This window comes from Leucoraja erinacea, chromosome 24, assembly GCF_028641065.1.
Source record: "Leucoraja erinacea ecotype New England chromosome 24, Leri_hhj_1, whole genome shotgun sequence".
Lineage (NCBI taxonomy): Eukaryota > Metazoa > Chordata > Chondrichthyes > Rajiformes > Rajidae > Leucoraja > Leucoraja erinaceus.
Window position 1 is genome coordinate 19814805 of NC_073400.1, and position 13754 is coordinate 19828558.

The following is a 13754-nucleotide window of genomic DNA, read 5'->3' on the forward strand; positions in this document are numbered from 1 at the left end:
GGAACTTCATGAAATGTAAATGTCTTGAGCACAGTCCTTATTACGGTCGAGTAGGTGATGGATATCCTAATGCTCATGAAGGTAGATAAATCTCCCCAGCCTGAACAGATATCTGAGAACACTGGGAAGCAAAGGATACTGCAGGAGCCTTGGCTGAGATATACGAATCATCATTAGACATGGTTGAGATGCTGGACGACAGGAGGGTGGCTAATGTTGTGCCTCTATTTAAGAAGGGCTGCATCTTAAAAGCCTGGGAACTATAGAGTAGTGAGGATAATATCTGTGGTGGCCATGTTACCGGAGAGGATGCTAAGGGGTAAGAGATATATGCATTAAAGTAGACAGCAGCTGATGAGGGATGTGCTGCATGTGGGAGATTATGGCTTTTGACTCGGATTACATTTTTTGAAGAACTAACCTAAAAGGTTGACAAGCTGAAAGCCATAGATGTCGCCTAGATGGACTACCGCAAGGCCTTTGATAAAAATCAACATGGTAGGCTGTTCTGGAAGATTAGATCACATGGGATCTAGGGAGAGACAGCTGTCTGGAAAGTGATTTTGATTGATGGAAGGATGGAGAGGGTGATGTAGAGGGCTGTTTTTCAACTGGAGGCCTGTGGCTAGTGAGGCACAGGCTCAAGGATCAGTGCTGGGCCCATTGCGGTTTATAGCTTTATATCAACGGATGAGAATGTTCAAGGAGTGATTAATAGGTTTGCAGATGACACTAAAGTGGGTGGTATTGTACATTGCAAAGATGATTATCAAAAATAACAGCAGGCACTTTGATCAGTTGGGCAAGTGGATTGAAGAATTGTTAATGTAGTTTAATGCAGATACGTGTAAGATGTTGCATTTTGGAAAGTCAAACCAGGGCATGATCTACACAGTGAATGGCAAGGCCTTGGGGATTGTTGTGGAGCAGTATCAAGGAGTGCAGGAATATAGTTACTTGCAACTCGTGTCACAGGTAGATAGTGGGCTTTTGGTACATTGGCCTTCATTAGTTAGGATATTGGGATGTTACAATTGTACAGGCATTGGTGAGGCTGCATTTAAAGTACTGTGTTCAGTTTTGGTCACCCTGTTAGAGGAATTATAATTCACAAATTCGGAACACATCTGATCTTTTAACAGTCCCATTTTCCTGAACTAACTCCATAATAGATTGGGACTGTATTCTCTCTCAGGATGCTTCTCCCAGTTGGGAAATCTAGACCTGGAGGTATAGTTTGAGCATGAGGGGACAGTCATTTATAACTTCAGCGGAAGAGAAGAAATTCCTCCCCCCACGATTAATTTTATTCTCTTTCCCCGAGGCGGTAGAGGCTCTGCCATCGAGTTTAATTAAAATGGAGAAAGATGTGGCCCATACCGAGTGGCCCATACCCACACATTGTATAAGGGTAATACATCGTGGGAACAGGCCCTTCAGCCCAACTTGCCCACACCGACCAACATGCCCCATCTACTCTAGTCCCACCTGCCTGCATTCGGCCCACATCTCTCCAAACCTATCCTATCCATGTATCTGTCTAACTGCTTCTTAAACTTTGCGATAGTACCTGCAGACATTACTTGCGGATATTGTCAGTAACTACCTAATTGGGAGCAGAACGAGACAGATGATCTTGGTTAATCTTGCTAGCGGTTAGAGGCTGACCGAACAGTGATCTCCGTGGCCCGCGGTGAGGTCCAGGCCCCACAGCTCATCAACAGACACCATTTCTTCCTCCTGTTCAAAGATCATAGGTTAGCAAGGATCAAAGATTCCCCCGCCCATCTCACGGTGGTTCTGCCGGACCTCGGCCAATTGACCAGTCCCGTCCCACATCACCATGGCCGCCAATGGCTCTCACACAGCGAAGCCAGGGCGCCACACTTTCCATGGTCCCCAGTCAGCGCAGCGGCCAAACGGAGCCCGAGACTGCAGGATTAATGGATGCATTTCGCGGGAGTGGCTATTCCATAATTCGCAACCCACTCCCGCAGGCCCGTACAAAGTTTTCCAAAAAGGGGGTGGCATGACAGGATTCCAAAAATGTTATGTGAAATAATGTGCACGCAGCGCACATCACAAGCGGGAAGCCCCTCACGTCCCAGTTCCAGGGCCCGCTTAAGGGGTTTTAGATTGTGGCGCATTCTGAGCTTTATTTTGGAGCTTTTTGCACTAAATTTAAAGAAAAACTTTTTGTAGAAAATGTCGTGTGTTGATTTGATTGCCTGTTACTGTTAGACTGTGTTAGTGTGTGCAGTGCACCTTTAATGGTCCTCCTGACCTAACAACTTCACATCACATCAACTTAACATCAAATAGTTCAGTTTTCCGAGAATGTAACTGTGCAAACCTACTCACCACTTTGTCCATATCATGGGCAAAGTCATAGTGAATGTGCATTAAGACGAGTGCAGAATGGGGAACTCAGTACAGGATGAATGGGAGTGGGTCAGTACAGTGTGGATCGGGGGTCTGTGCAGGATGAATGGAGGATATGTGAAGGATGAATGGGGGACGACAGTGCAGGATGGATGGGAAGGGGGTCAGTACAGGATGAATTGGGGGACCAGTGAAGGGATGATGGATGAATGGGGGGGGGGGGGGGGGGGGGGGGGGGGGCAGGAGAACCAATGCGAGGTGGATAGGGAGATCAGCGCAGGATGAATAGATGGGGGGGGGGGTAGATGGAAAGGGGAGCACAGGGGATGGCAGTGAGGCTGAATAGATGGGGAATTGGGATCAGTGCGGGGTGGTGAGGATGGGTCCCAAGATAAAGGAGGAGGTTCAAGAGAGAGAGCGAGAGAGAGAGAGAGAGAGAGAGAGAGAGAGGGGGGGGTTGGGACAGAGGAGGTGGTGAGGAGGAAGGAATGTCAGCGCTCCTCGGACAACACCGGCATCATCGCCTCGCAGCCCGTCCCTGCCCACCACCAAAATGGGGGGCAGTTGGGACCTCCTCGCCACAGCCTCCCCTCCTCGCCAGCAAACAGAAAGGTGCGGGGCCGAGCGGTGCAGGTGCTTCAGACGGCGGAAGGGGGCCTCCCCCTTCTTTCCCTCCTCCCAGCCTCAGCATGCAGGAGGGTTTGAGGTATGAGGGCGTGCATGGTGCAGAAGGAAGTGGAGCCGCCATCGCCACTGTTGCTGCTGTGCGGGGCCCGTACAGGCGGTGGCATGTAATTTGAGTCGGTTCACGAGCTTGCCCGCCGCATGTATTTTCTGCGGTGAGAAGGAGACCGTGTTCCATGTGTACATGAGAGGTTACTGCCCCTCTACCAATATCTGAAGGGGTTGTTCCTCAAGTTCTGGGTGCATTTTAGTCCCACGATTCCAGTGTTTGGACATAGGGCACGGAGTGAAGAGAGCCGATGGGGGTGGGATTTCCCTGACGGTTTGCTCCTGGCCTGGCCAAGATGGCCATTCGCGGGTCCAAGCAGAGGGCGGTCAATGGTCAGGCTAGAGTCAGCTGCCTGCCCCTCTTTAAGGGCCTACGTCCGTGCACGTGTGTCCCTGGAGAGGGAACACACGGTGTCCACGGGAAGCTTTGAGGCCTTCCGTGGGCGCTGATCACCACGTGGGGTTGAGAGTATTGTAAACAATGAATGCACTGTTATACTATAATGATTATTTGTTATAGTGTAATTTCTGATTATGTTTTGAGGTGTTGTATCATACGATTGTGTTGAATAAAGGTTTTTGAAAAGGAAAAAAAAAAAGAGATTGGAAGTAAAAAAGAAACAGGGAGAGAGACTAGGACTGTGTGTGGATGTGTGTATAGAGAGTTACATGCAATGATGTAGAGAGAGTCACATATGTAGAGCGTCGCAAAAATAGGGTCCATGAGAGAGAGTCACCGATAAAACAAAATGATAAAGCAAACATCAGAATGTTGGTACGGAAGGTGAGGTTATCCCTGGGATGTCAGGAATTTCATATGAAGAAAGAGTGGATAGACTCGGTTTGTACTCGCTAGAATTTAGAAGATTGAGGGGGGATCTTATAGAAACATACAAAATTCTTAAGGGGTTGGACAGGCTAGATGCAGGAAGATTGTTCCCAATGTTGGGGAAGTCCAGAACAAGGGGTCACAGTTTAAGAATAAAGGGGAAACCTTTTAGAACCGAGATGAGGAAAACATTTTTCACACAGAGAGTGGTGAATCTCTGGAATTCTCTCCCGCAGAAGGTAGTTGAGGCCAGTTTATTGACTATATTTAAGAGGGAGTTAGATGTGGCCCTTGTGGCTAAAGTGATCAGGGGGTATGGAGAGAAGGCAGGTACAGGATACTGAGTTGGATGATCAGACATGATCATATTGAATGGCGATGCAGGCTCGAATGGCCGAATGGCCTACTCCTGCACCTATTTTCTATGTTTCTATGGAAGAGGTCAGTGCAATGTGTTTCTTCTCTGTATGTATCCTATGTCACATGCAGAACATGCTGCCTATTACCCTATCACAGGCGGGTCTGAGGAGGAGTCAGTTCCTGATCTTTTCACTCTTATTATAAATCTCGCAGCGCTGAAACATCACTTCAAGATGTTTTCTTTGAGGAGGATCCCCTTCCTACTCTGTGCATCCCTCATCGGCATCTGTGTAGGTAAGTACAGATATTAATGATCAACTCTGGTTATCGATGAGTGTGAGGCTTGTGCAGGTTTTCAGTGCATATAAAGGCCATTCAACCCATTGTGGTAATTTCCTGGCTTTATGCTATCCCAAATGCTGCCACACTGTCATAAAGGTGGGACACACTGGTCTCTCATTCCGTCCCTCTCTGTGTCATTCACAGCCCCTCTTCCATTCTGCTGATGCTATCTTTCTTTATCTCGCTCTCTGTCCAAACACTCCTTCTCTCACTGACCCTATTTCTGTGCCTCTTTCTCCAGTTCTGTCACTTTCTGCTGGTTCCTGACATCTCTACAAACCTCTCTGTAGTTAACATTGTATTGCCATTTGTGCCTCGCTATCTCTCTCCCTCCCTCCCTTCAACAACCCCCGCCCTCCACCCATTCCACTACTCTCGCTTTACATTCCCAGTCCAGCTCTATTTTTCACTTCACATACTTCTTGTTCTGCAAAATGTTCTGAGCCTGAACCACTTCCTGCCACCATTTGATGCAATATTTGACCAAACACCCTCCCTATCAGAACCAGCTCATTGCACCCTGACAGCAGCTTCCGACTTCTACAGGGCTCTGGGCATTCAGACTATCAGCTCTGATGGATAACAGTAATGAACCCCAACTCCAAGTGAGCTGTCAAATAACAGAATGGCACAACACAGCAGATACAGTTCCTCGCACCAGGTAGTTTCGTAGCACTGGGATGAAGGGCCTGATTTATGATTCATGGGATTCACAGTGACTTGGACATTCAGATTCAGAACTGGCTCACTCATAGAAGGCAGAAGGTTGTGGGGGAAGAGTGTTATTCTGGCTGGAGGTCTGTGCCCAATGGGGTTCCAAAAGGTGGATCACTATTGGGTGTTTAATATTATATATATTTATATTGGTGGAGTTGCAGACAGTGAGGAAGGTGTCAAAGATTACAGCAGAATATAGATCAACTACAGAAATGGGCAGAGAAATGGCATGTGGTTTGATCTAAATAAGCAAGTATGAGGTGTTACATTTAGGGAGGACCAATGTCAGAGAAAAGTATATTGTTAATTGCAAGGCCCTTAACAGTATTGATGTATTGAGGGATTTTGGGGTCCAAATCCACAACTTCCTGAAAGTGGCAACACAAGTCGATCAAGTGTAAAGAAGATCTATGGTCGTAAGGTCATGTGATAGTAGATAGATGGGAGGGGGAGAGGTGTAGGGGGGAGAGAGGGGAAATAGTGGTGAGGGAGAGGGGAGGGTAAGAGTGCGGAAGAGGGGTAGGGGGAGTGGTGGTGGAAGAGGCAGAGATGGGTAGGGGGGAAGAGGTGGGGAGAGAGGGGTTAGGGGGGGAGGGGAGAGAGGGGGGAAAGGGAGAAGGCGAGAGGTGTGCAGGAGGGGGTGAGAGGGGTGGGGGAGGGGAGAGAGGAGAGGGAGGAGGGAGGAGTAGGGAGGGGGAGAGGTGGAAGAGTGTGGAGGGAGGGGGAGAGTGGTGGGGGGGGGTTGGGGAAGAGTGGGGTGGGAGGGGGAGAGGGGTGAGGGGAAAGAGTGGGAGGGAGGGGGAGGGGTGAGAGGAGTGGGAAGGGGGGAGGGGGAGGGGAGGGGGGGCAGTGGGAGTGGTTGGAAGAGGGACGGGGAGTGGTGGAAGAGGAACAGAGGGGTATGGGAAGGGAGGGGGGAGAGGGAGAGGGAGGGAGGGGGAAGAGAGAGGAAGGGGGGGAAGAGGAGGGAAGGGAGGGGGAGAGAGGGAAGGGAGGGGAGAGAGGGAAGGGAGGGGGGAGAGAGGGAAGGGAGGGGGGAGGAGAGGGGGGGTGGGGAGGGAGAGTGGTGGGGTAAGGGGGAGAAAAGGGGAAGAGTGGGGAGGGAGGGGGTAGGGGGAGAGAGGGAAGGGGGTGGGGGAGAGAGGAGAGGGATGGAGGGGGTGAAGACAGGGAGATGGAGGGGGGAGGGAGAGAGGGGTGGGTGATGGAGGCGAAGAGGGGAGATGGGGTAAGGGGTTAGAGGGGGAAGAGTGGGGAGAGAGGGAAGGGAGGTGGGGAGGGAAGGGAGGTGGGGGAGAACGAGGGGAGGAGAGGAGATGGGAGAGGGGAAGGGGGAGGATAGAGGGATGGGGGGAGGGGGGGAGAGAGATGTGTGGGGGAGGGGGGGGAGATGGGGTGGGGGGGGAGGGGGGGAGAGAGGGGGGGGGGGGGAGGAGGGGGAGGGGGGAGAGAGGGGAAATAGTGGGGAGGGAGAGTGGGAGAGGGAGGTTAGGAGAGAAGTGGAAGAGTGGGAGGGAGGGGTAGGGGGTAGTGGAAGAGTGACAGGGGCAATGGTGGATGAGGAACAGAGAGGAAAAAAGGGGTGGGGGAGAGAGGGAAGGGAGGGGGAGAGAGGGGGTGGGGGAGGGGAGAGGGGTGGGGTAAGGGTAGAGAATGGAAGAGTGGGGAGGGAGGGTAGGGGGAGTGGTGGAAGAGGGGTAGGGGAGGGGGCGGGAGGGAAGCGGGGGGGTAGAGAGGGAAGGGGGGGTGAGGAGAGGGATGGGAGAGGGAGATGGGTGAGGAGAGGGAGAGGGGTGAGGAGGGGAGGAGGGGGGAGGAAAGAGGGGTGGGGGAGGCGAGGAGCGAGAGGGGGGGGAGAGAGAGGTGTGGGGGATGGGGAGGGAGGCAAGGAGGGAGATGGGATAGGGGGGTAGAGGGGGAAGTATGGATGGAGGGGGAAGTGTGGGGAGGGGAAAAGGGGGTGGGGGAGAGAGGGAAAAGTGGTGGGGTGGGGGAGAGGCTGGTTCTGGGGCTGGTGCTGGGGCTGCTGCAAAGGCATATGTAAATGGTTCCATTCCGATTGGACACTGTGAGCATTGGGCATTGTGACATCACACGATAGGCGAGGGAGGTGAGTAAGAGTGTGGAGGGAGGGGGAGAGGGGGGGAGAGAGGAAAAGGGGTGGGGGAGGGTGGGGGGTGTGGGGAGAGGGGAGAAGGGCGGAGAGGGAAGGGGGGTGGGGGGAAAGGGGGGGATGAGGGTGGGAGAAGGGGGAGGAGAGGGGGAGGAGATGGAGATGGGGGGAGAGGGATGGGGAGAGGGAGAGAGGGATGGGGAGAGGGAGAGAGGGATGGGGAGAGAGGGAGAGAGGGATGGGGTAGGGGAAGGAGGGGTAAGAGTGTGGAGGGAGGGGAGAGGGGTGGGGGGAGAGAGGGGGAAATAGTGGGGAGGGAGAGTGGAAGGAGGAGGGGTTGGGACAGTCCATCTGTTCCCCATTCCCTTTCACCCCCAATCCTCTTTCTCTATTCCCACACACGTGATGACGCACTTCGACACAGGCTGCGGGGGTGGAGGGGAGGGGCTGGGGCTTTTGCAAAGGCATATGTAAATGGGTCTATTCCGATTGGACATCTGTGAGCATTGGGCATTGTGACATCACACGATTGAACGTTCACCAACATTCTATGGGTGAGAAGTCATTTAAAAAAAAAAAAAATTTAGGGGAGGGGGGGGAGAAGGATTTTATTAAAAATGTGTAATCTCTACTGAAATGGAAAACATTTCGGCGATTCTACGTCTGGTGTTGACGTAGCAAGGAATCAAAGGCTGGCAGTCACAAGTCAGGCAGAAAGTCGGCCGGTCGGACACAGACTTTTAATATATAATAGAAGATAGATAGATATACACACATGAATAAATAAAATGATAAAGTGCAAATAAACAGATTATGGGCTATTAATGTTCAGAGTTTTGTCCGAGCAGAGTTTAATAGCTTGATGTCTGTGGGGAAGTAGCTATTCCTGAACCTGGTCGTTGCAGTCTTCAGGCTCCTGTACCTTCTACCTGAAGGTAATGAGGAGATGAGTGTGTGGCCAGGATGGTGTGGGTCTTTGATGCTACTGCCAGCCTTTTTGAGGCAGCGACTGCGATAAATCCCCTCGATGGAAGGAAGGTCAGAGCCGATGATGGACTGGGCAGTGTTTACTACTTTTTGTAGTCTTTTCCTCTCGGGCGCTCAAATTGCCGAACCAAGCCACGATGCAACCGGTCAGCATGCATACTGTGCACCTGTAGAAGTTGGAGAGAGTCTTCCTTGACAAACCGACTCTCCGTAATCTTCTCAGGAAGTAGAGGCGCTGAGGAGCTTTTTTGATAATTGCGTTAGTGTTCTCGGACCAGGAAAGATCTTCAGAGATGTGCACGCCCAGGAATTTGAAGTTCTTGACCCTGTCAACCATCAACCCTTTGATATAAATGGGGCTGTGGGTCCCCCTCCTACTCCTTCCAAAGTCTGCAATCAGTTACTTGGTTTTGCTGGTGTTGAGGGCCAGGTTATTGCGCTGGCACCATATGGACAGTTGCTCAATCTCCCTTCTATATTCTGACTCATCCCCATCAGTGATACGCCCCACAACAGTGTTGTCATCAGCGAACTTGATGATGGAGTTCGCACTGTGGTTGGCTACGCAGTCATGGGTATAGAGTGAGTACAGCAGGGGGCTGAGCACACAACCTTGAGGTGCTCCCGTGCTGATTGTTATCGAGGCTGACACATTTTCCATCAATACGAACAGACTGTGATCTGTGGATGAGGAAGTCGAGGATCCAGTTGGAGAGGGATGCGCAGAGACCCAGTTCTGCGAGTTTGGTAACCAGTTTGGAGGGGATGATTGTGTTGAATGCCGAGCTGTAATCGATGAATAACAGCCTGACATATGAGTTTTTGTTGTCCAAGTGGTCCAGTGCGGAGTGGAGGGCCAACGGGATCGCATCCACCGTTGATCTGGCGGTAAGCAAACTGCAGTGGGTCGAGGTTTTTGTCGAGGTAGAAGTTGATTTGCTCCATGATCAGCCTCTCAAAGCACTTCATCACCACCGGCGTTAGTGCAACTGGTCGATAGTCATTGAGGCACGTCACCTTACTCTTCTTGGGCACCGGTATAATTGATGCCCTTTTAAAGCAGGTGGGTACCTCAGACCTCAGAAGTGAGAGGTTGCAAATGTCCGTAAACACTCCCACCAGTTGGTCCGCATAGGTTTTTAGAACACGACGGGTATACCATCAGGTCCAGGTGCTTTTCGGGGGTTCACCCCTCTGAAGGATTTCCTGACGTCGGCCTCTGTGACTGAGACTGAAATGCCATCACAGCGAATGGGGGATCGGGAAGGCACTTCAGTACTCTCCCTGTCAAAGCGTGCGTAAAACGCATTGAGCTCGTCAGGGAGTGATATTGACCAAATGAGAGCAGGTGGGACTAGTGTAGCTGGGACATGTTGGCCGGTGTGGACAAGTTGGGTCGAAGGGCCTGTTTGCACACTGTATCACTCTATTACTCTGACTGTCTCCTGATCTCCATCTCATTTGTTCTCTCCGTGTTGTCTCTCTTTGATGCTACCTCCATCTCTCTCTCCCTTTTTCTCCTTTTATTCACTCTATTTCCATTTTATGTCATTAATACCATACGCACATTATGAACAAAACTGTGTATTCAGCCCACAGCTTCCTGTCACACAGCAAAAGATCAGGTCACGACTCCGCTACAGTGCCGAGCTCTCTCAGCACCACACTGTAGGGGCCCCTCATTGCCCCTCCCACAGCACAGTGCTCTGTTCCCACTCATCCCACAACGTGGCGCTCCCTACCCCACTCCGTCCCAGACCCACTTCCACTGGCATGGAGCTCCCACCCTGCCTACTCCCCCACCCCATGGCACCGAGCTCTCCATCCCTCCCTTTGTGCAGTGCTCCCTCCCCGCCCCTCTCAGAGTGTGGTGTGCCTGCATTGCCCTTCCCACAGTGTGGCACTCCCACAGCATCGCCTATCGTGCAGTTCAGTGCTTCCTCAGAACCGGAGCATTCTGGAGGAGCAGTGATGGACAGCGCATTTATAGGAGAGATACAAACCAGGAGAGAGGATGGGAGAGACTGAAGTAAAAGTAGCCTTGATCTAAGTTAATGAAAAGTTTGATGGGCTGATTGGCCACATGTTCCTGATTCAAATGTTCATGGGAGTCATAGAGATTGGGGGAGAGTTTGAGACACAGCGGGGGGAGGATGCGGGGTGTAGAGGATGGGGGATGGGGAGGAGGAGTGAGAAAATCCATGGGGTATAGGAGGGATGAAGAGGGAAAGGACTGGGATGGAGAAAGGAGAGAGAGAGAGAGAGAGGGAGAAGGAGTGAGGGAGGGAGAGAGGGTGAGTGTGGGGATGTGTGAGAGGGGGTTGTGGGAAGGCAGTGTTGGGGGTGTGAGGAGAGATGTGGAATGGTGGTTTTGGGAGAGGGAGGGTGGGGGTGTGTGAGGAGAGGGAGGAAGGGAGGGGGGGGGGTGTCAGAGGGAGTGGTGTGTGTGTGGGGACCCCAGTGAGAGGTAGGGCGGGGGTGCTGGGGGGAAGGAGGAGCTTGGTGAGGGAGGAGGTGTCTGGTAGGGAGGGTGGGGCTGTGTGGGAGGGTGGGGGCTGTGGGATGGGAGGAAGGGAGGGAGTGGGTTGGGGAGGCAGAGGTGGAGCTTGATGCTGAGGTTGTCTCTGCTCTCCCAGCTGTTGGTGCCCTGGACGTGAAGGCCCCGGAGTACCCGGTCAACGCCAGCCTGCGGCAGCCGGCCTGGTTACCGGTACAGGTGGGCGACCTGCCCCCGGACGCCGAGATCACATGGAAATTCACGGGCAAGGGAGGGACCTCCTCTTCCAACATCGTTCGCTACGAAGCCACGGAGAAGCGAAGGAATTACTTCTATGGCATTCAGTTCGAAGGTCGGGTGAAGCTGCTGGACAACTTTACCCTGGAGATCGACAGCGTGAGGCTGGAGGATGTGGGGACGTACACCGTGTTGGTCACTACGTCCACCAAGGAGCAAGCACATGTGTATCTGCAGGCGTACGGTCAGTCCCTTTATGCCTCACCCTGCCCCTCCGCTTCTCTCCCGCTGCATGGAGACGGGGCAATGCTGGTGAAGGGTGTGTGTGTGTGTGTGTGATCAATCCATACCCTCACTCCTCAGCAACGCACTCCCTCCTGCCCGCTGCCCACTCACTGCCTGAACTTGTCCTCAGGGAAATAGAGCTGAGGCCAGCGTCAGACCAGTGAGGAATGGCCTCCTCCTGCTCCTATTCCATGTTCTGATGTTCTCCTCTCTCCAATGGGAACTGCTTAAACCTGGGGTGGAGGAGAGATTTCCTAGTCAGACCATCTATATCAATGAAGGTACACAAAATTGCTGGAGAAACTCAGCGGGTGCAGCAGCATCTATGGAGCGAAGGAAATAGCCGACGTTTCGGGCCGAAACCCTTCTTCAGACTGTGATTCCCTGCTCCGAATCATTGGTTTAGGGATTCTACAGATTTCTCATTGTTCAGCAAACTAAAAATAATCTTCCGTTCGCTACCTCTCTTTCCCCTTGAAGGAGGAGCGTTATAATGGATTTGCTTTTCACACCGCATGAGGCCATTTGTTCCATTGGGACCAGGCTGGGCCCCAGGGAACAATCCCACAGTCCCATTCCTCTGCTCCTTATTTCCATGTAGACCAGCAGGTTTTCGTTTTTTTTCCTCTATCTGTCTCACTCACTCACTCACTCACCCACACACCCACACACCCACACACACACACACACACAAAGCAGCTGCACTTAGATTCCACCAACACACTGAGCAATTTACAGCAGGCAATTAACGTATTTGAGATGAGGTGGGAAACAATTGTCGGAGCATTGATTCGGTGTAAAACCCACACGGTCATGAGGAATGTGAAACACCGGACCACACCGGTGTAAACCCACACGCCAATTGAAACACTTTGTTGAAAACGGAGGGACAAAAAAAGGGTGGTGGAGAACAGAATGCATAGCACACTTTTTCGGTCTGACATTTGTTGAAGGGCAGAAGCGAAAAATTCCAATCCGAAGATGGGGGACCTGGGGGACACACGCACTGGCGGGGTGAGAGGCATGCGGAGCACACGAGGTAATGCACCAGTCTAGCGGGCGGAGAGGAGGGCATCCGTGCCCGGAGGTCCTGAACAGAGACAGGATTGTGCCCTGGGGCTCCATATCCCTTCTCCTCCTTTTCCCTGCAGAGAGCCGGTGTAGGAGTCAGGGGTGGGAGGTGGCCAACAGTAAAGTTAGGCCAGGAAATTGACCCTCAGGTTGCGGGGAGAGGCAGCTGCGGCGGTAGGAGACTGAATGCATCCACTGAACATTTTGTTGATTGAGAAGAAGGGTCCCAATCCGGGGGGCCCCGGGGACTCACGCCCACTCGGCGGGGGTGAGTGAGAGGTGTCCGACTTGCACGGGCGGAGAGGTCGGAGCTCCTGAACTGTCGGATGTGCCCTGGGCTCCATATCACTCTCCTCCTTTTCCCTGCAGAGCAGAAGGGTGGAGGGGCCAAACAGCTTAGGCCACGCCTGCACGGTGTGCTGAACGAGATGAACTTTGGCCCCCGTCAGGTGTCCGACTTGGGCGACGAGCTCCTGCTGTCGCTGGGGGCCTCCGACAGAATCGACTACGCCTGCACGGTGTGGAATCCCGTCAGCCGCCAGTCCGCCAACTTCACCAGGGAACGCGTGTGTGAGCAGCATTCAGGTAGGTCTGCACAAACGTCGGAACAGGGCAACAATGGGCAAGCAAGAGACAGGCAGCAGGGTAACACATTCCACAGGAGGAGCTCATGGAAACAGGTCCTTCGCAGCTCAGTGAGCTGTGACCCTCTCACTTCATCCATCTCGCAGAGATTGAGTGAGGCATGACATCCGGGTTTTATAGTCCCTCCCCCCTGCCGTCAGCTGGGGCGGCAGAGAGAATGGTGACATTTTTTAAAACATTAATAACTCTCTGATTTTTCATCGATGGGAAAAATCCCATGGTCCTGTCGGGCGGAGGAGGATTCTGAGCGAGGTGGCCAAAATTGATGGCCGTAAATGGCGGCGTTCTCTCGGAAATCACGAAACAGAAAGTCGAAAGCGGTCAAGATCTTAGTTTTAGTAATACCTGTATAGATAATAAGGCAAGATAAGTGAGCGGGCAAGGATCTAACAAATGTAGAATAATGTGGGTAACATGTTCAGACTGAAGAAGGGTTTCGACCCGAAACGTTGCCTATTTCCTTCGCTCTGTAGATGCTGCCTCACCTGCAAAGTTTCTCCAGCATTTTTGTCTACCTTCCATTTTCTAGCATCTGCAGTTCCTTCTTAAACATACAT

General features: G+C 52.3%; 1 protein-coding gene across 1 annotated transcript; it reads left to right on the forward strand.

Annotated features, from left to right (window-relative positions):
* The first annotated feature begins 1853 nt into the window (after positions 1 to 1853).
* On the forward strand, positions 1854 to 11535 carry LOC129708542 (uncharacterized). Its single transcript, XM_055654343.1, has 2 exons — positions 1854 to 1997; positions 11032 to 11535. Exons 1-2 carry the CDS (start codon positions 1854 to 1856, stop codon positions 11533 to 11535), a joined length of 648 nt encoding a protein of 215 aa, XP_055510318.1.
* The last annotated feature ends 2219 nt before the right edge of the window (positions 11536 to 13754 follow it).

Excerpts from the sequence above, each read along its gene's own strand:
- LOC129708542 (XM_055654343.1), top strand. The coding sequence starts at position 1,854 with ATGGCTCTCACACAGCGAAGCCAGGGCGCCACACTTTCCATGGTCCCC. Across the intron at positions 1,998-11,031 it reads TTCGCAACCCACTCCCGCAG|GAAGGGAGGGAGTGGGTTGG; the intron begins GCCCGTACAAAG and ends GTGGGATGGGAG.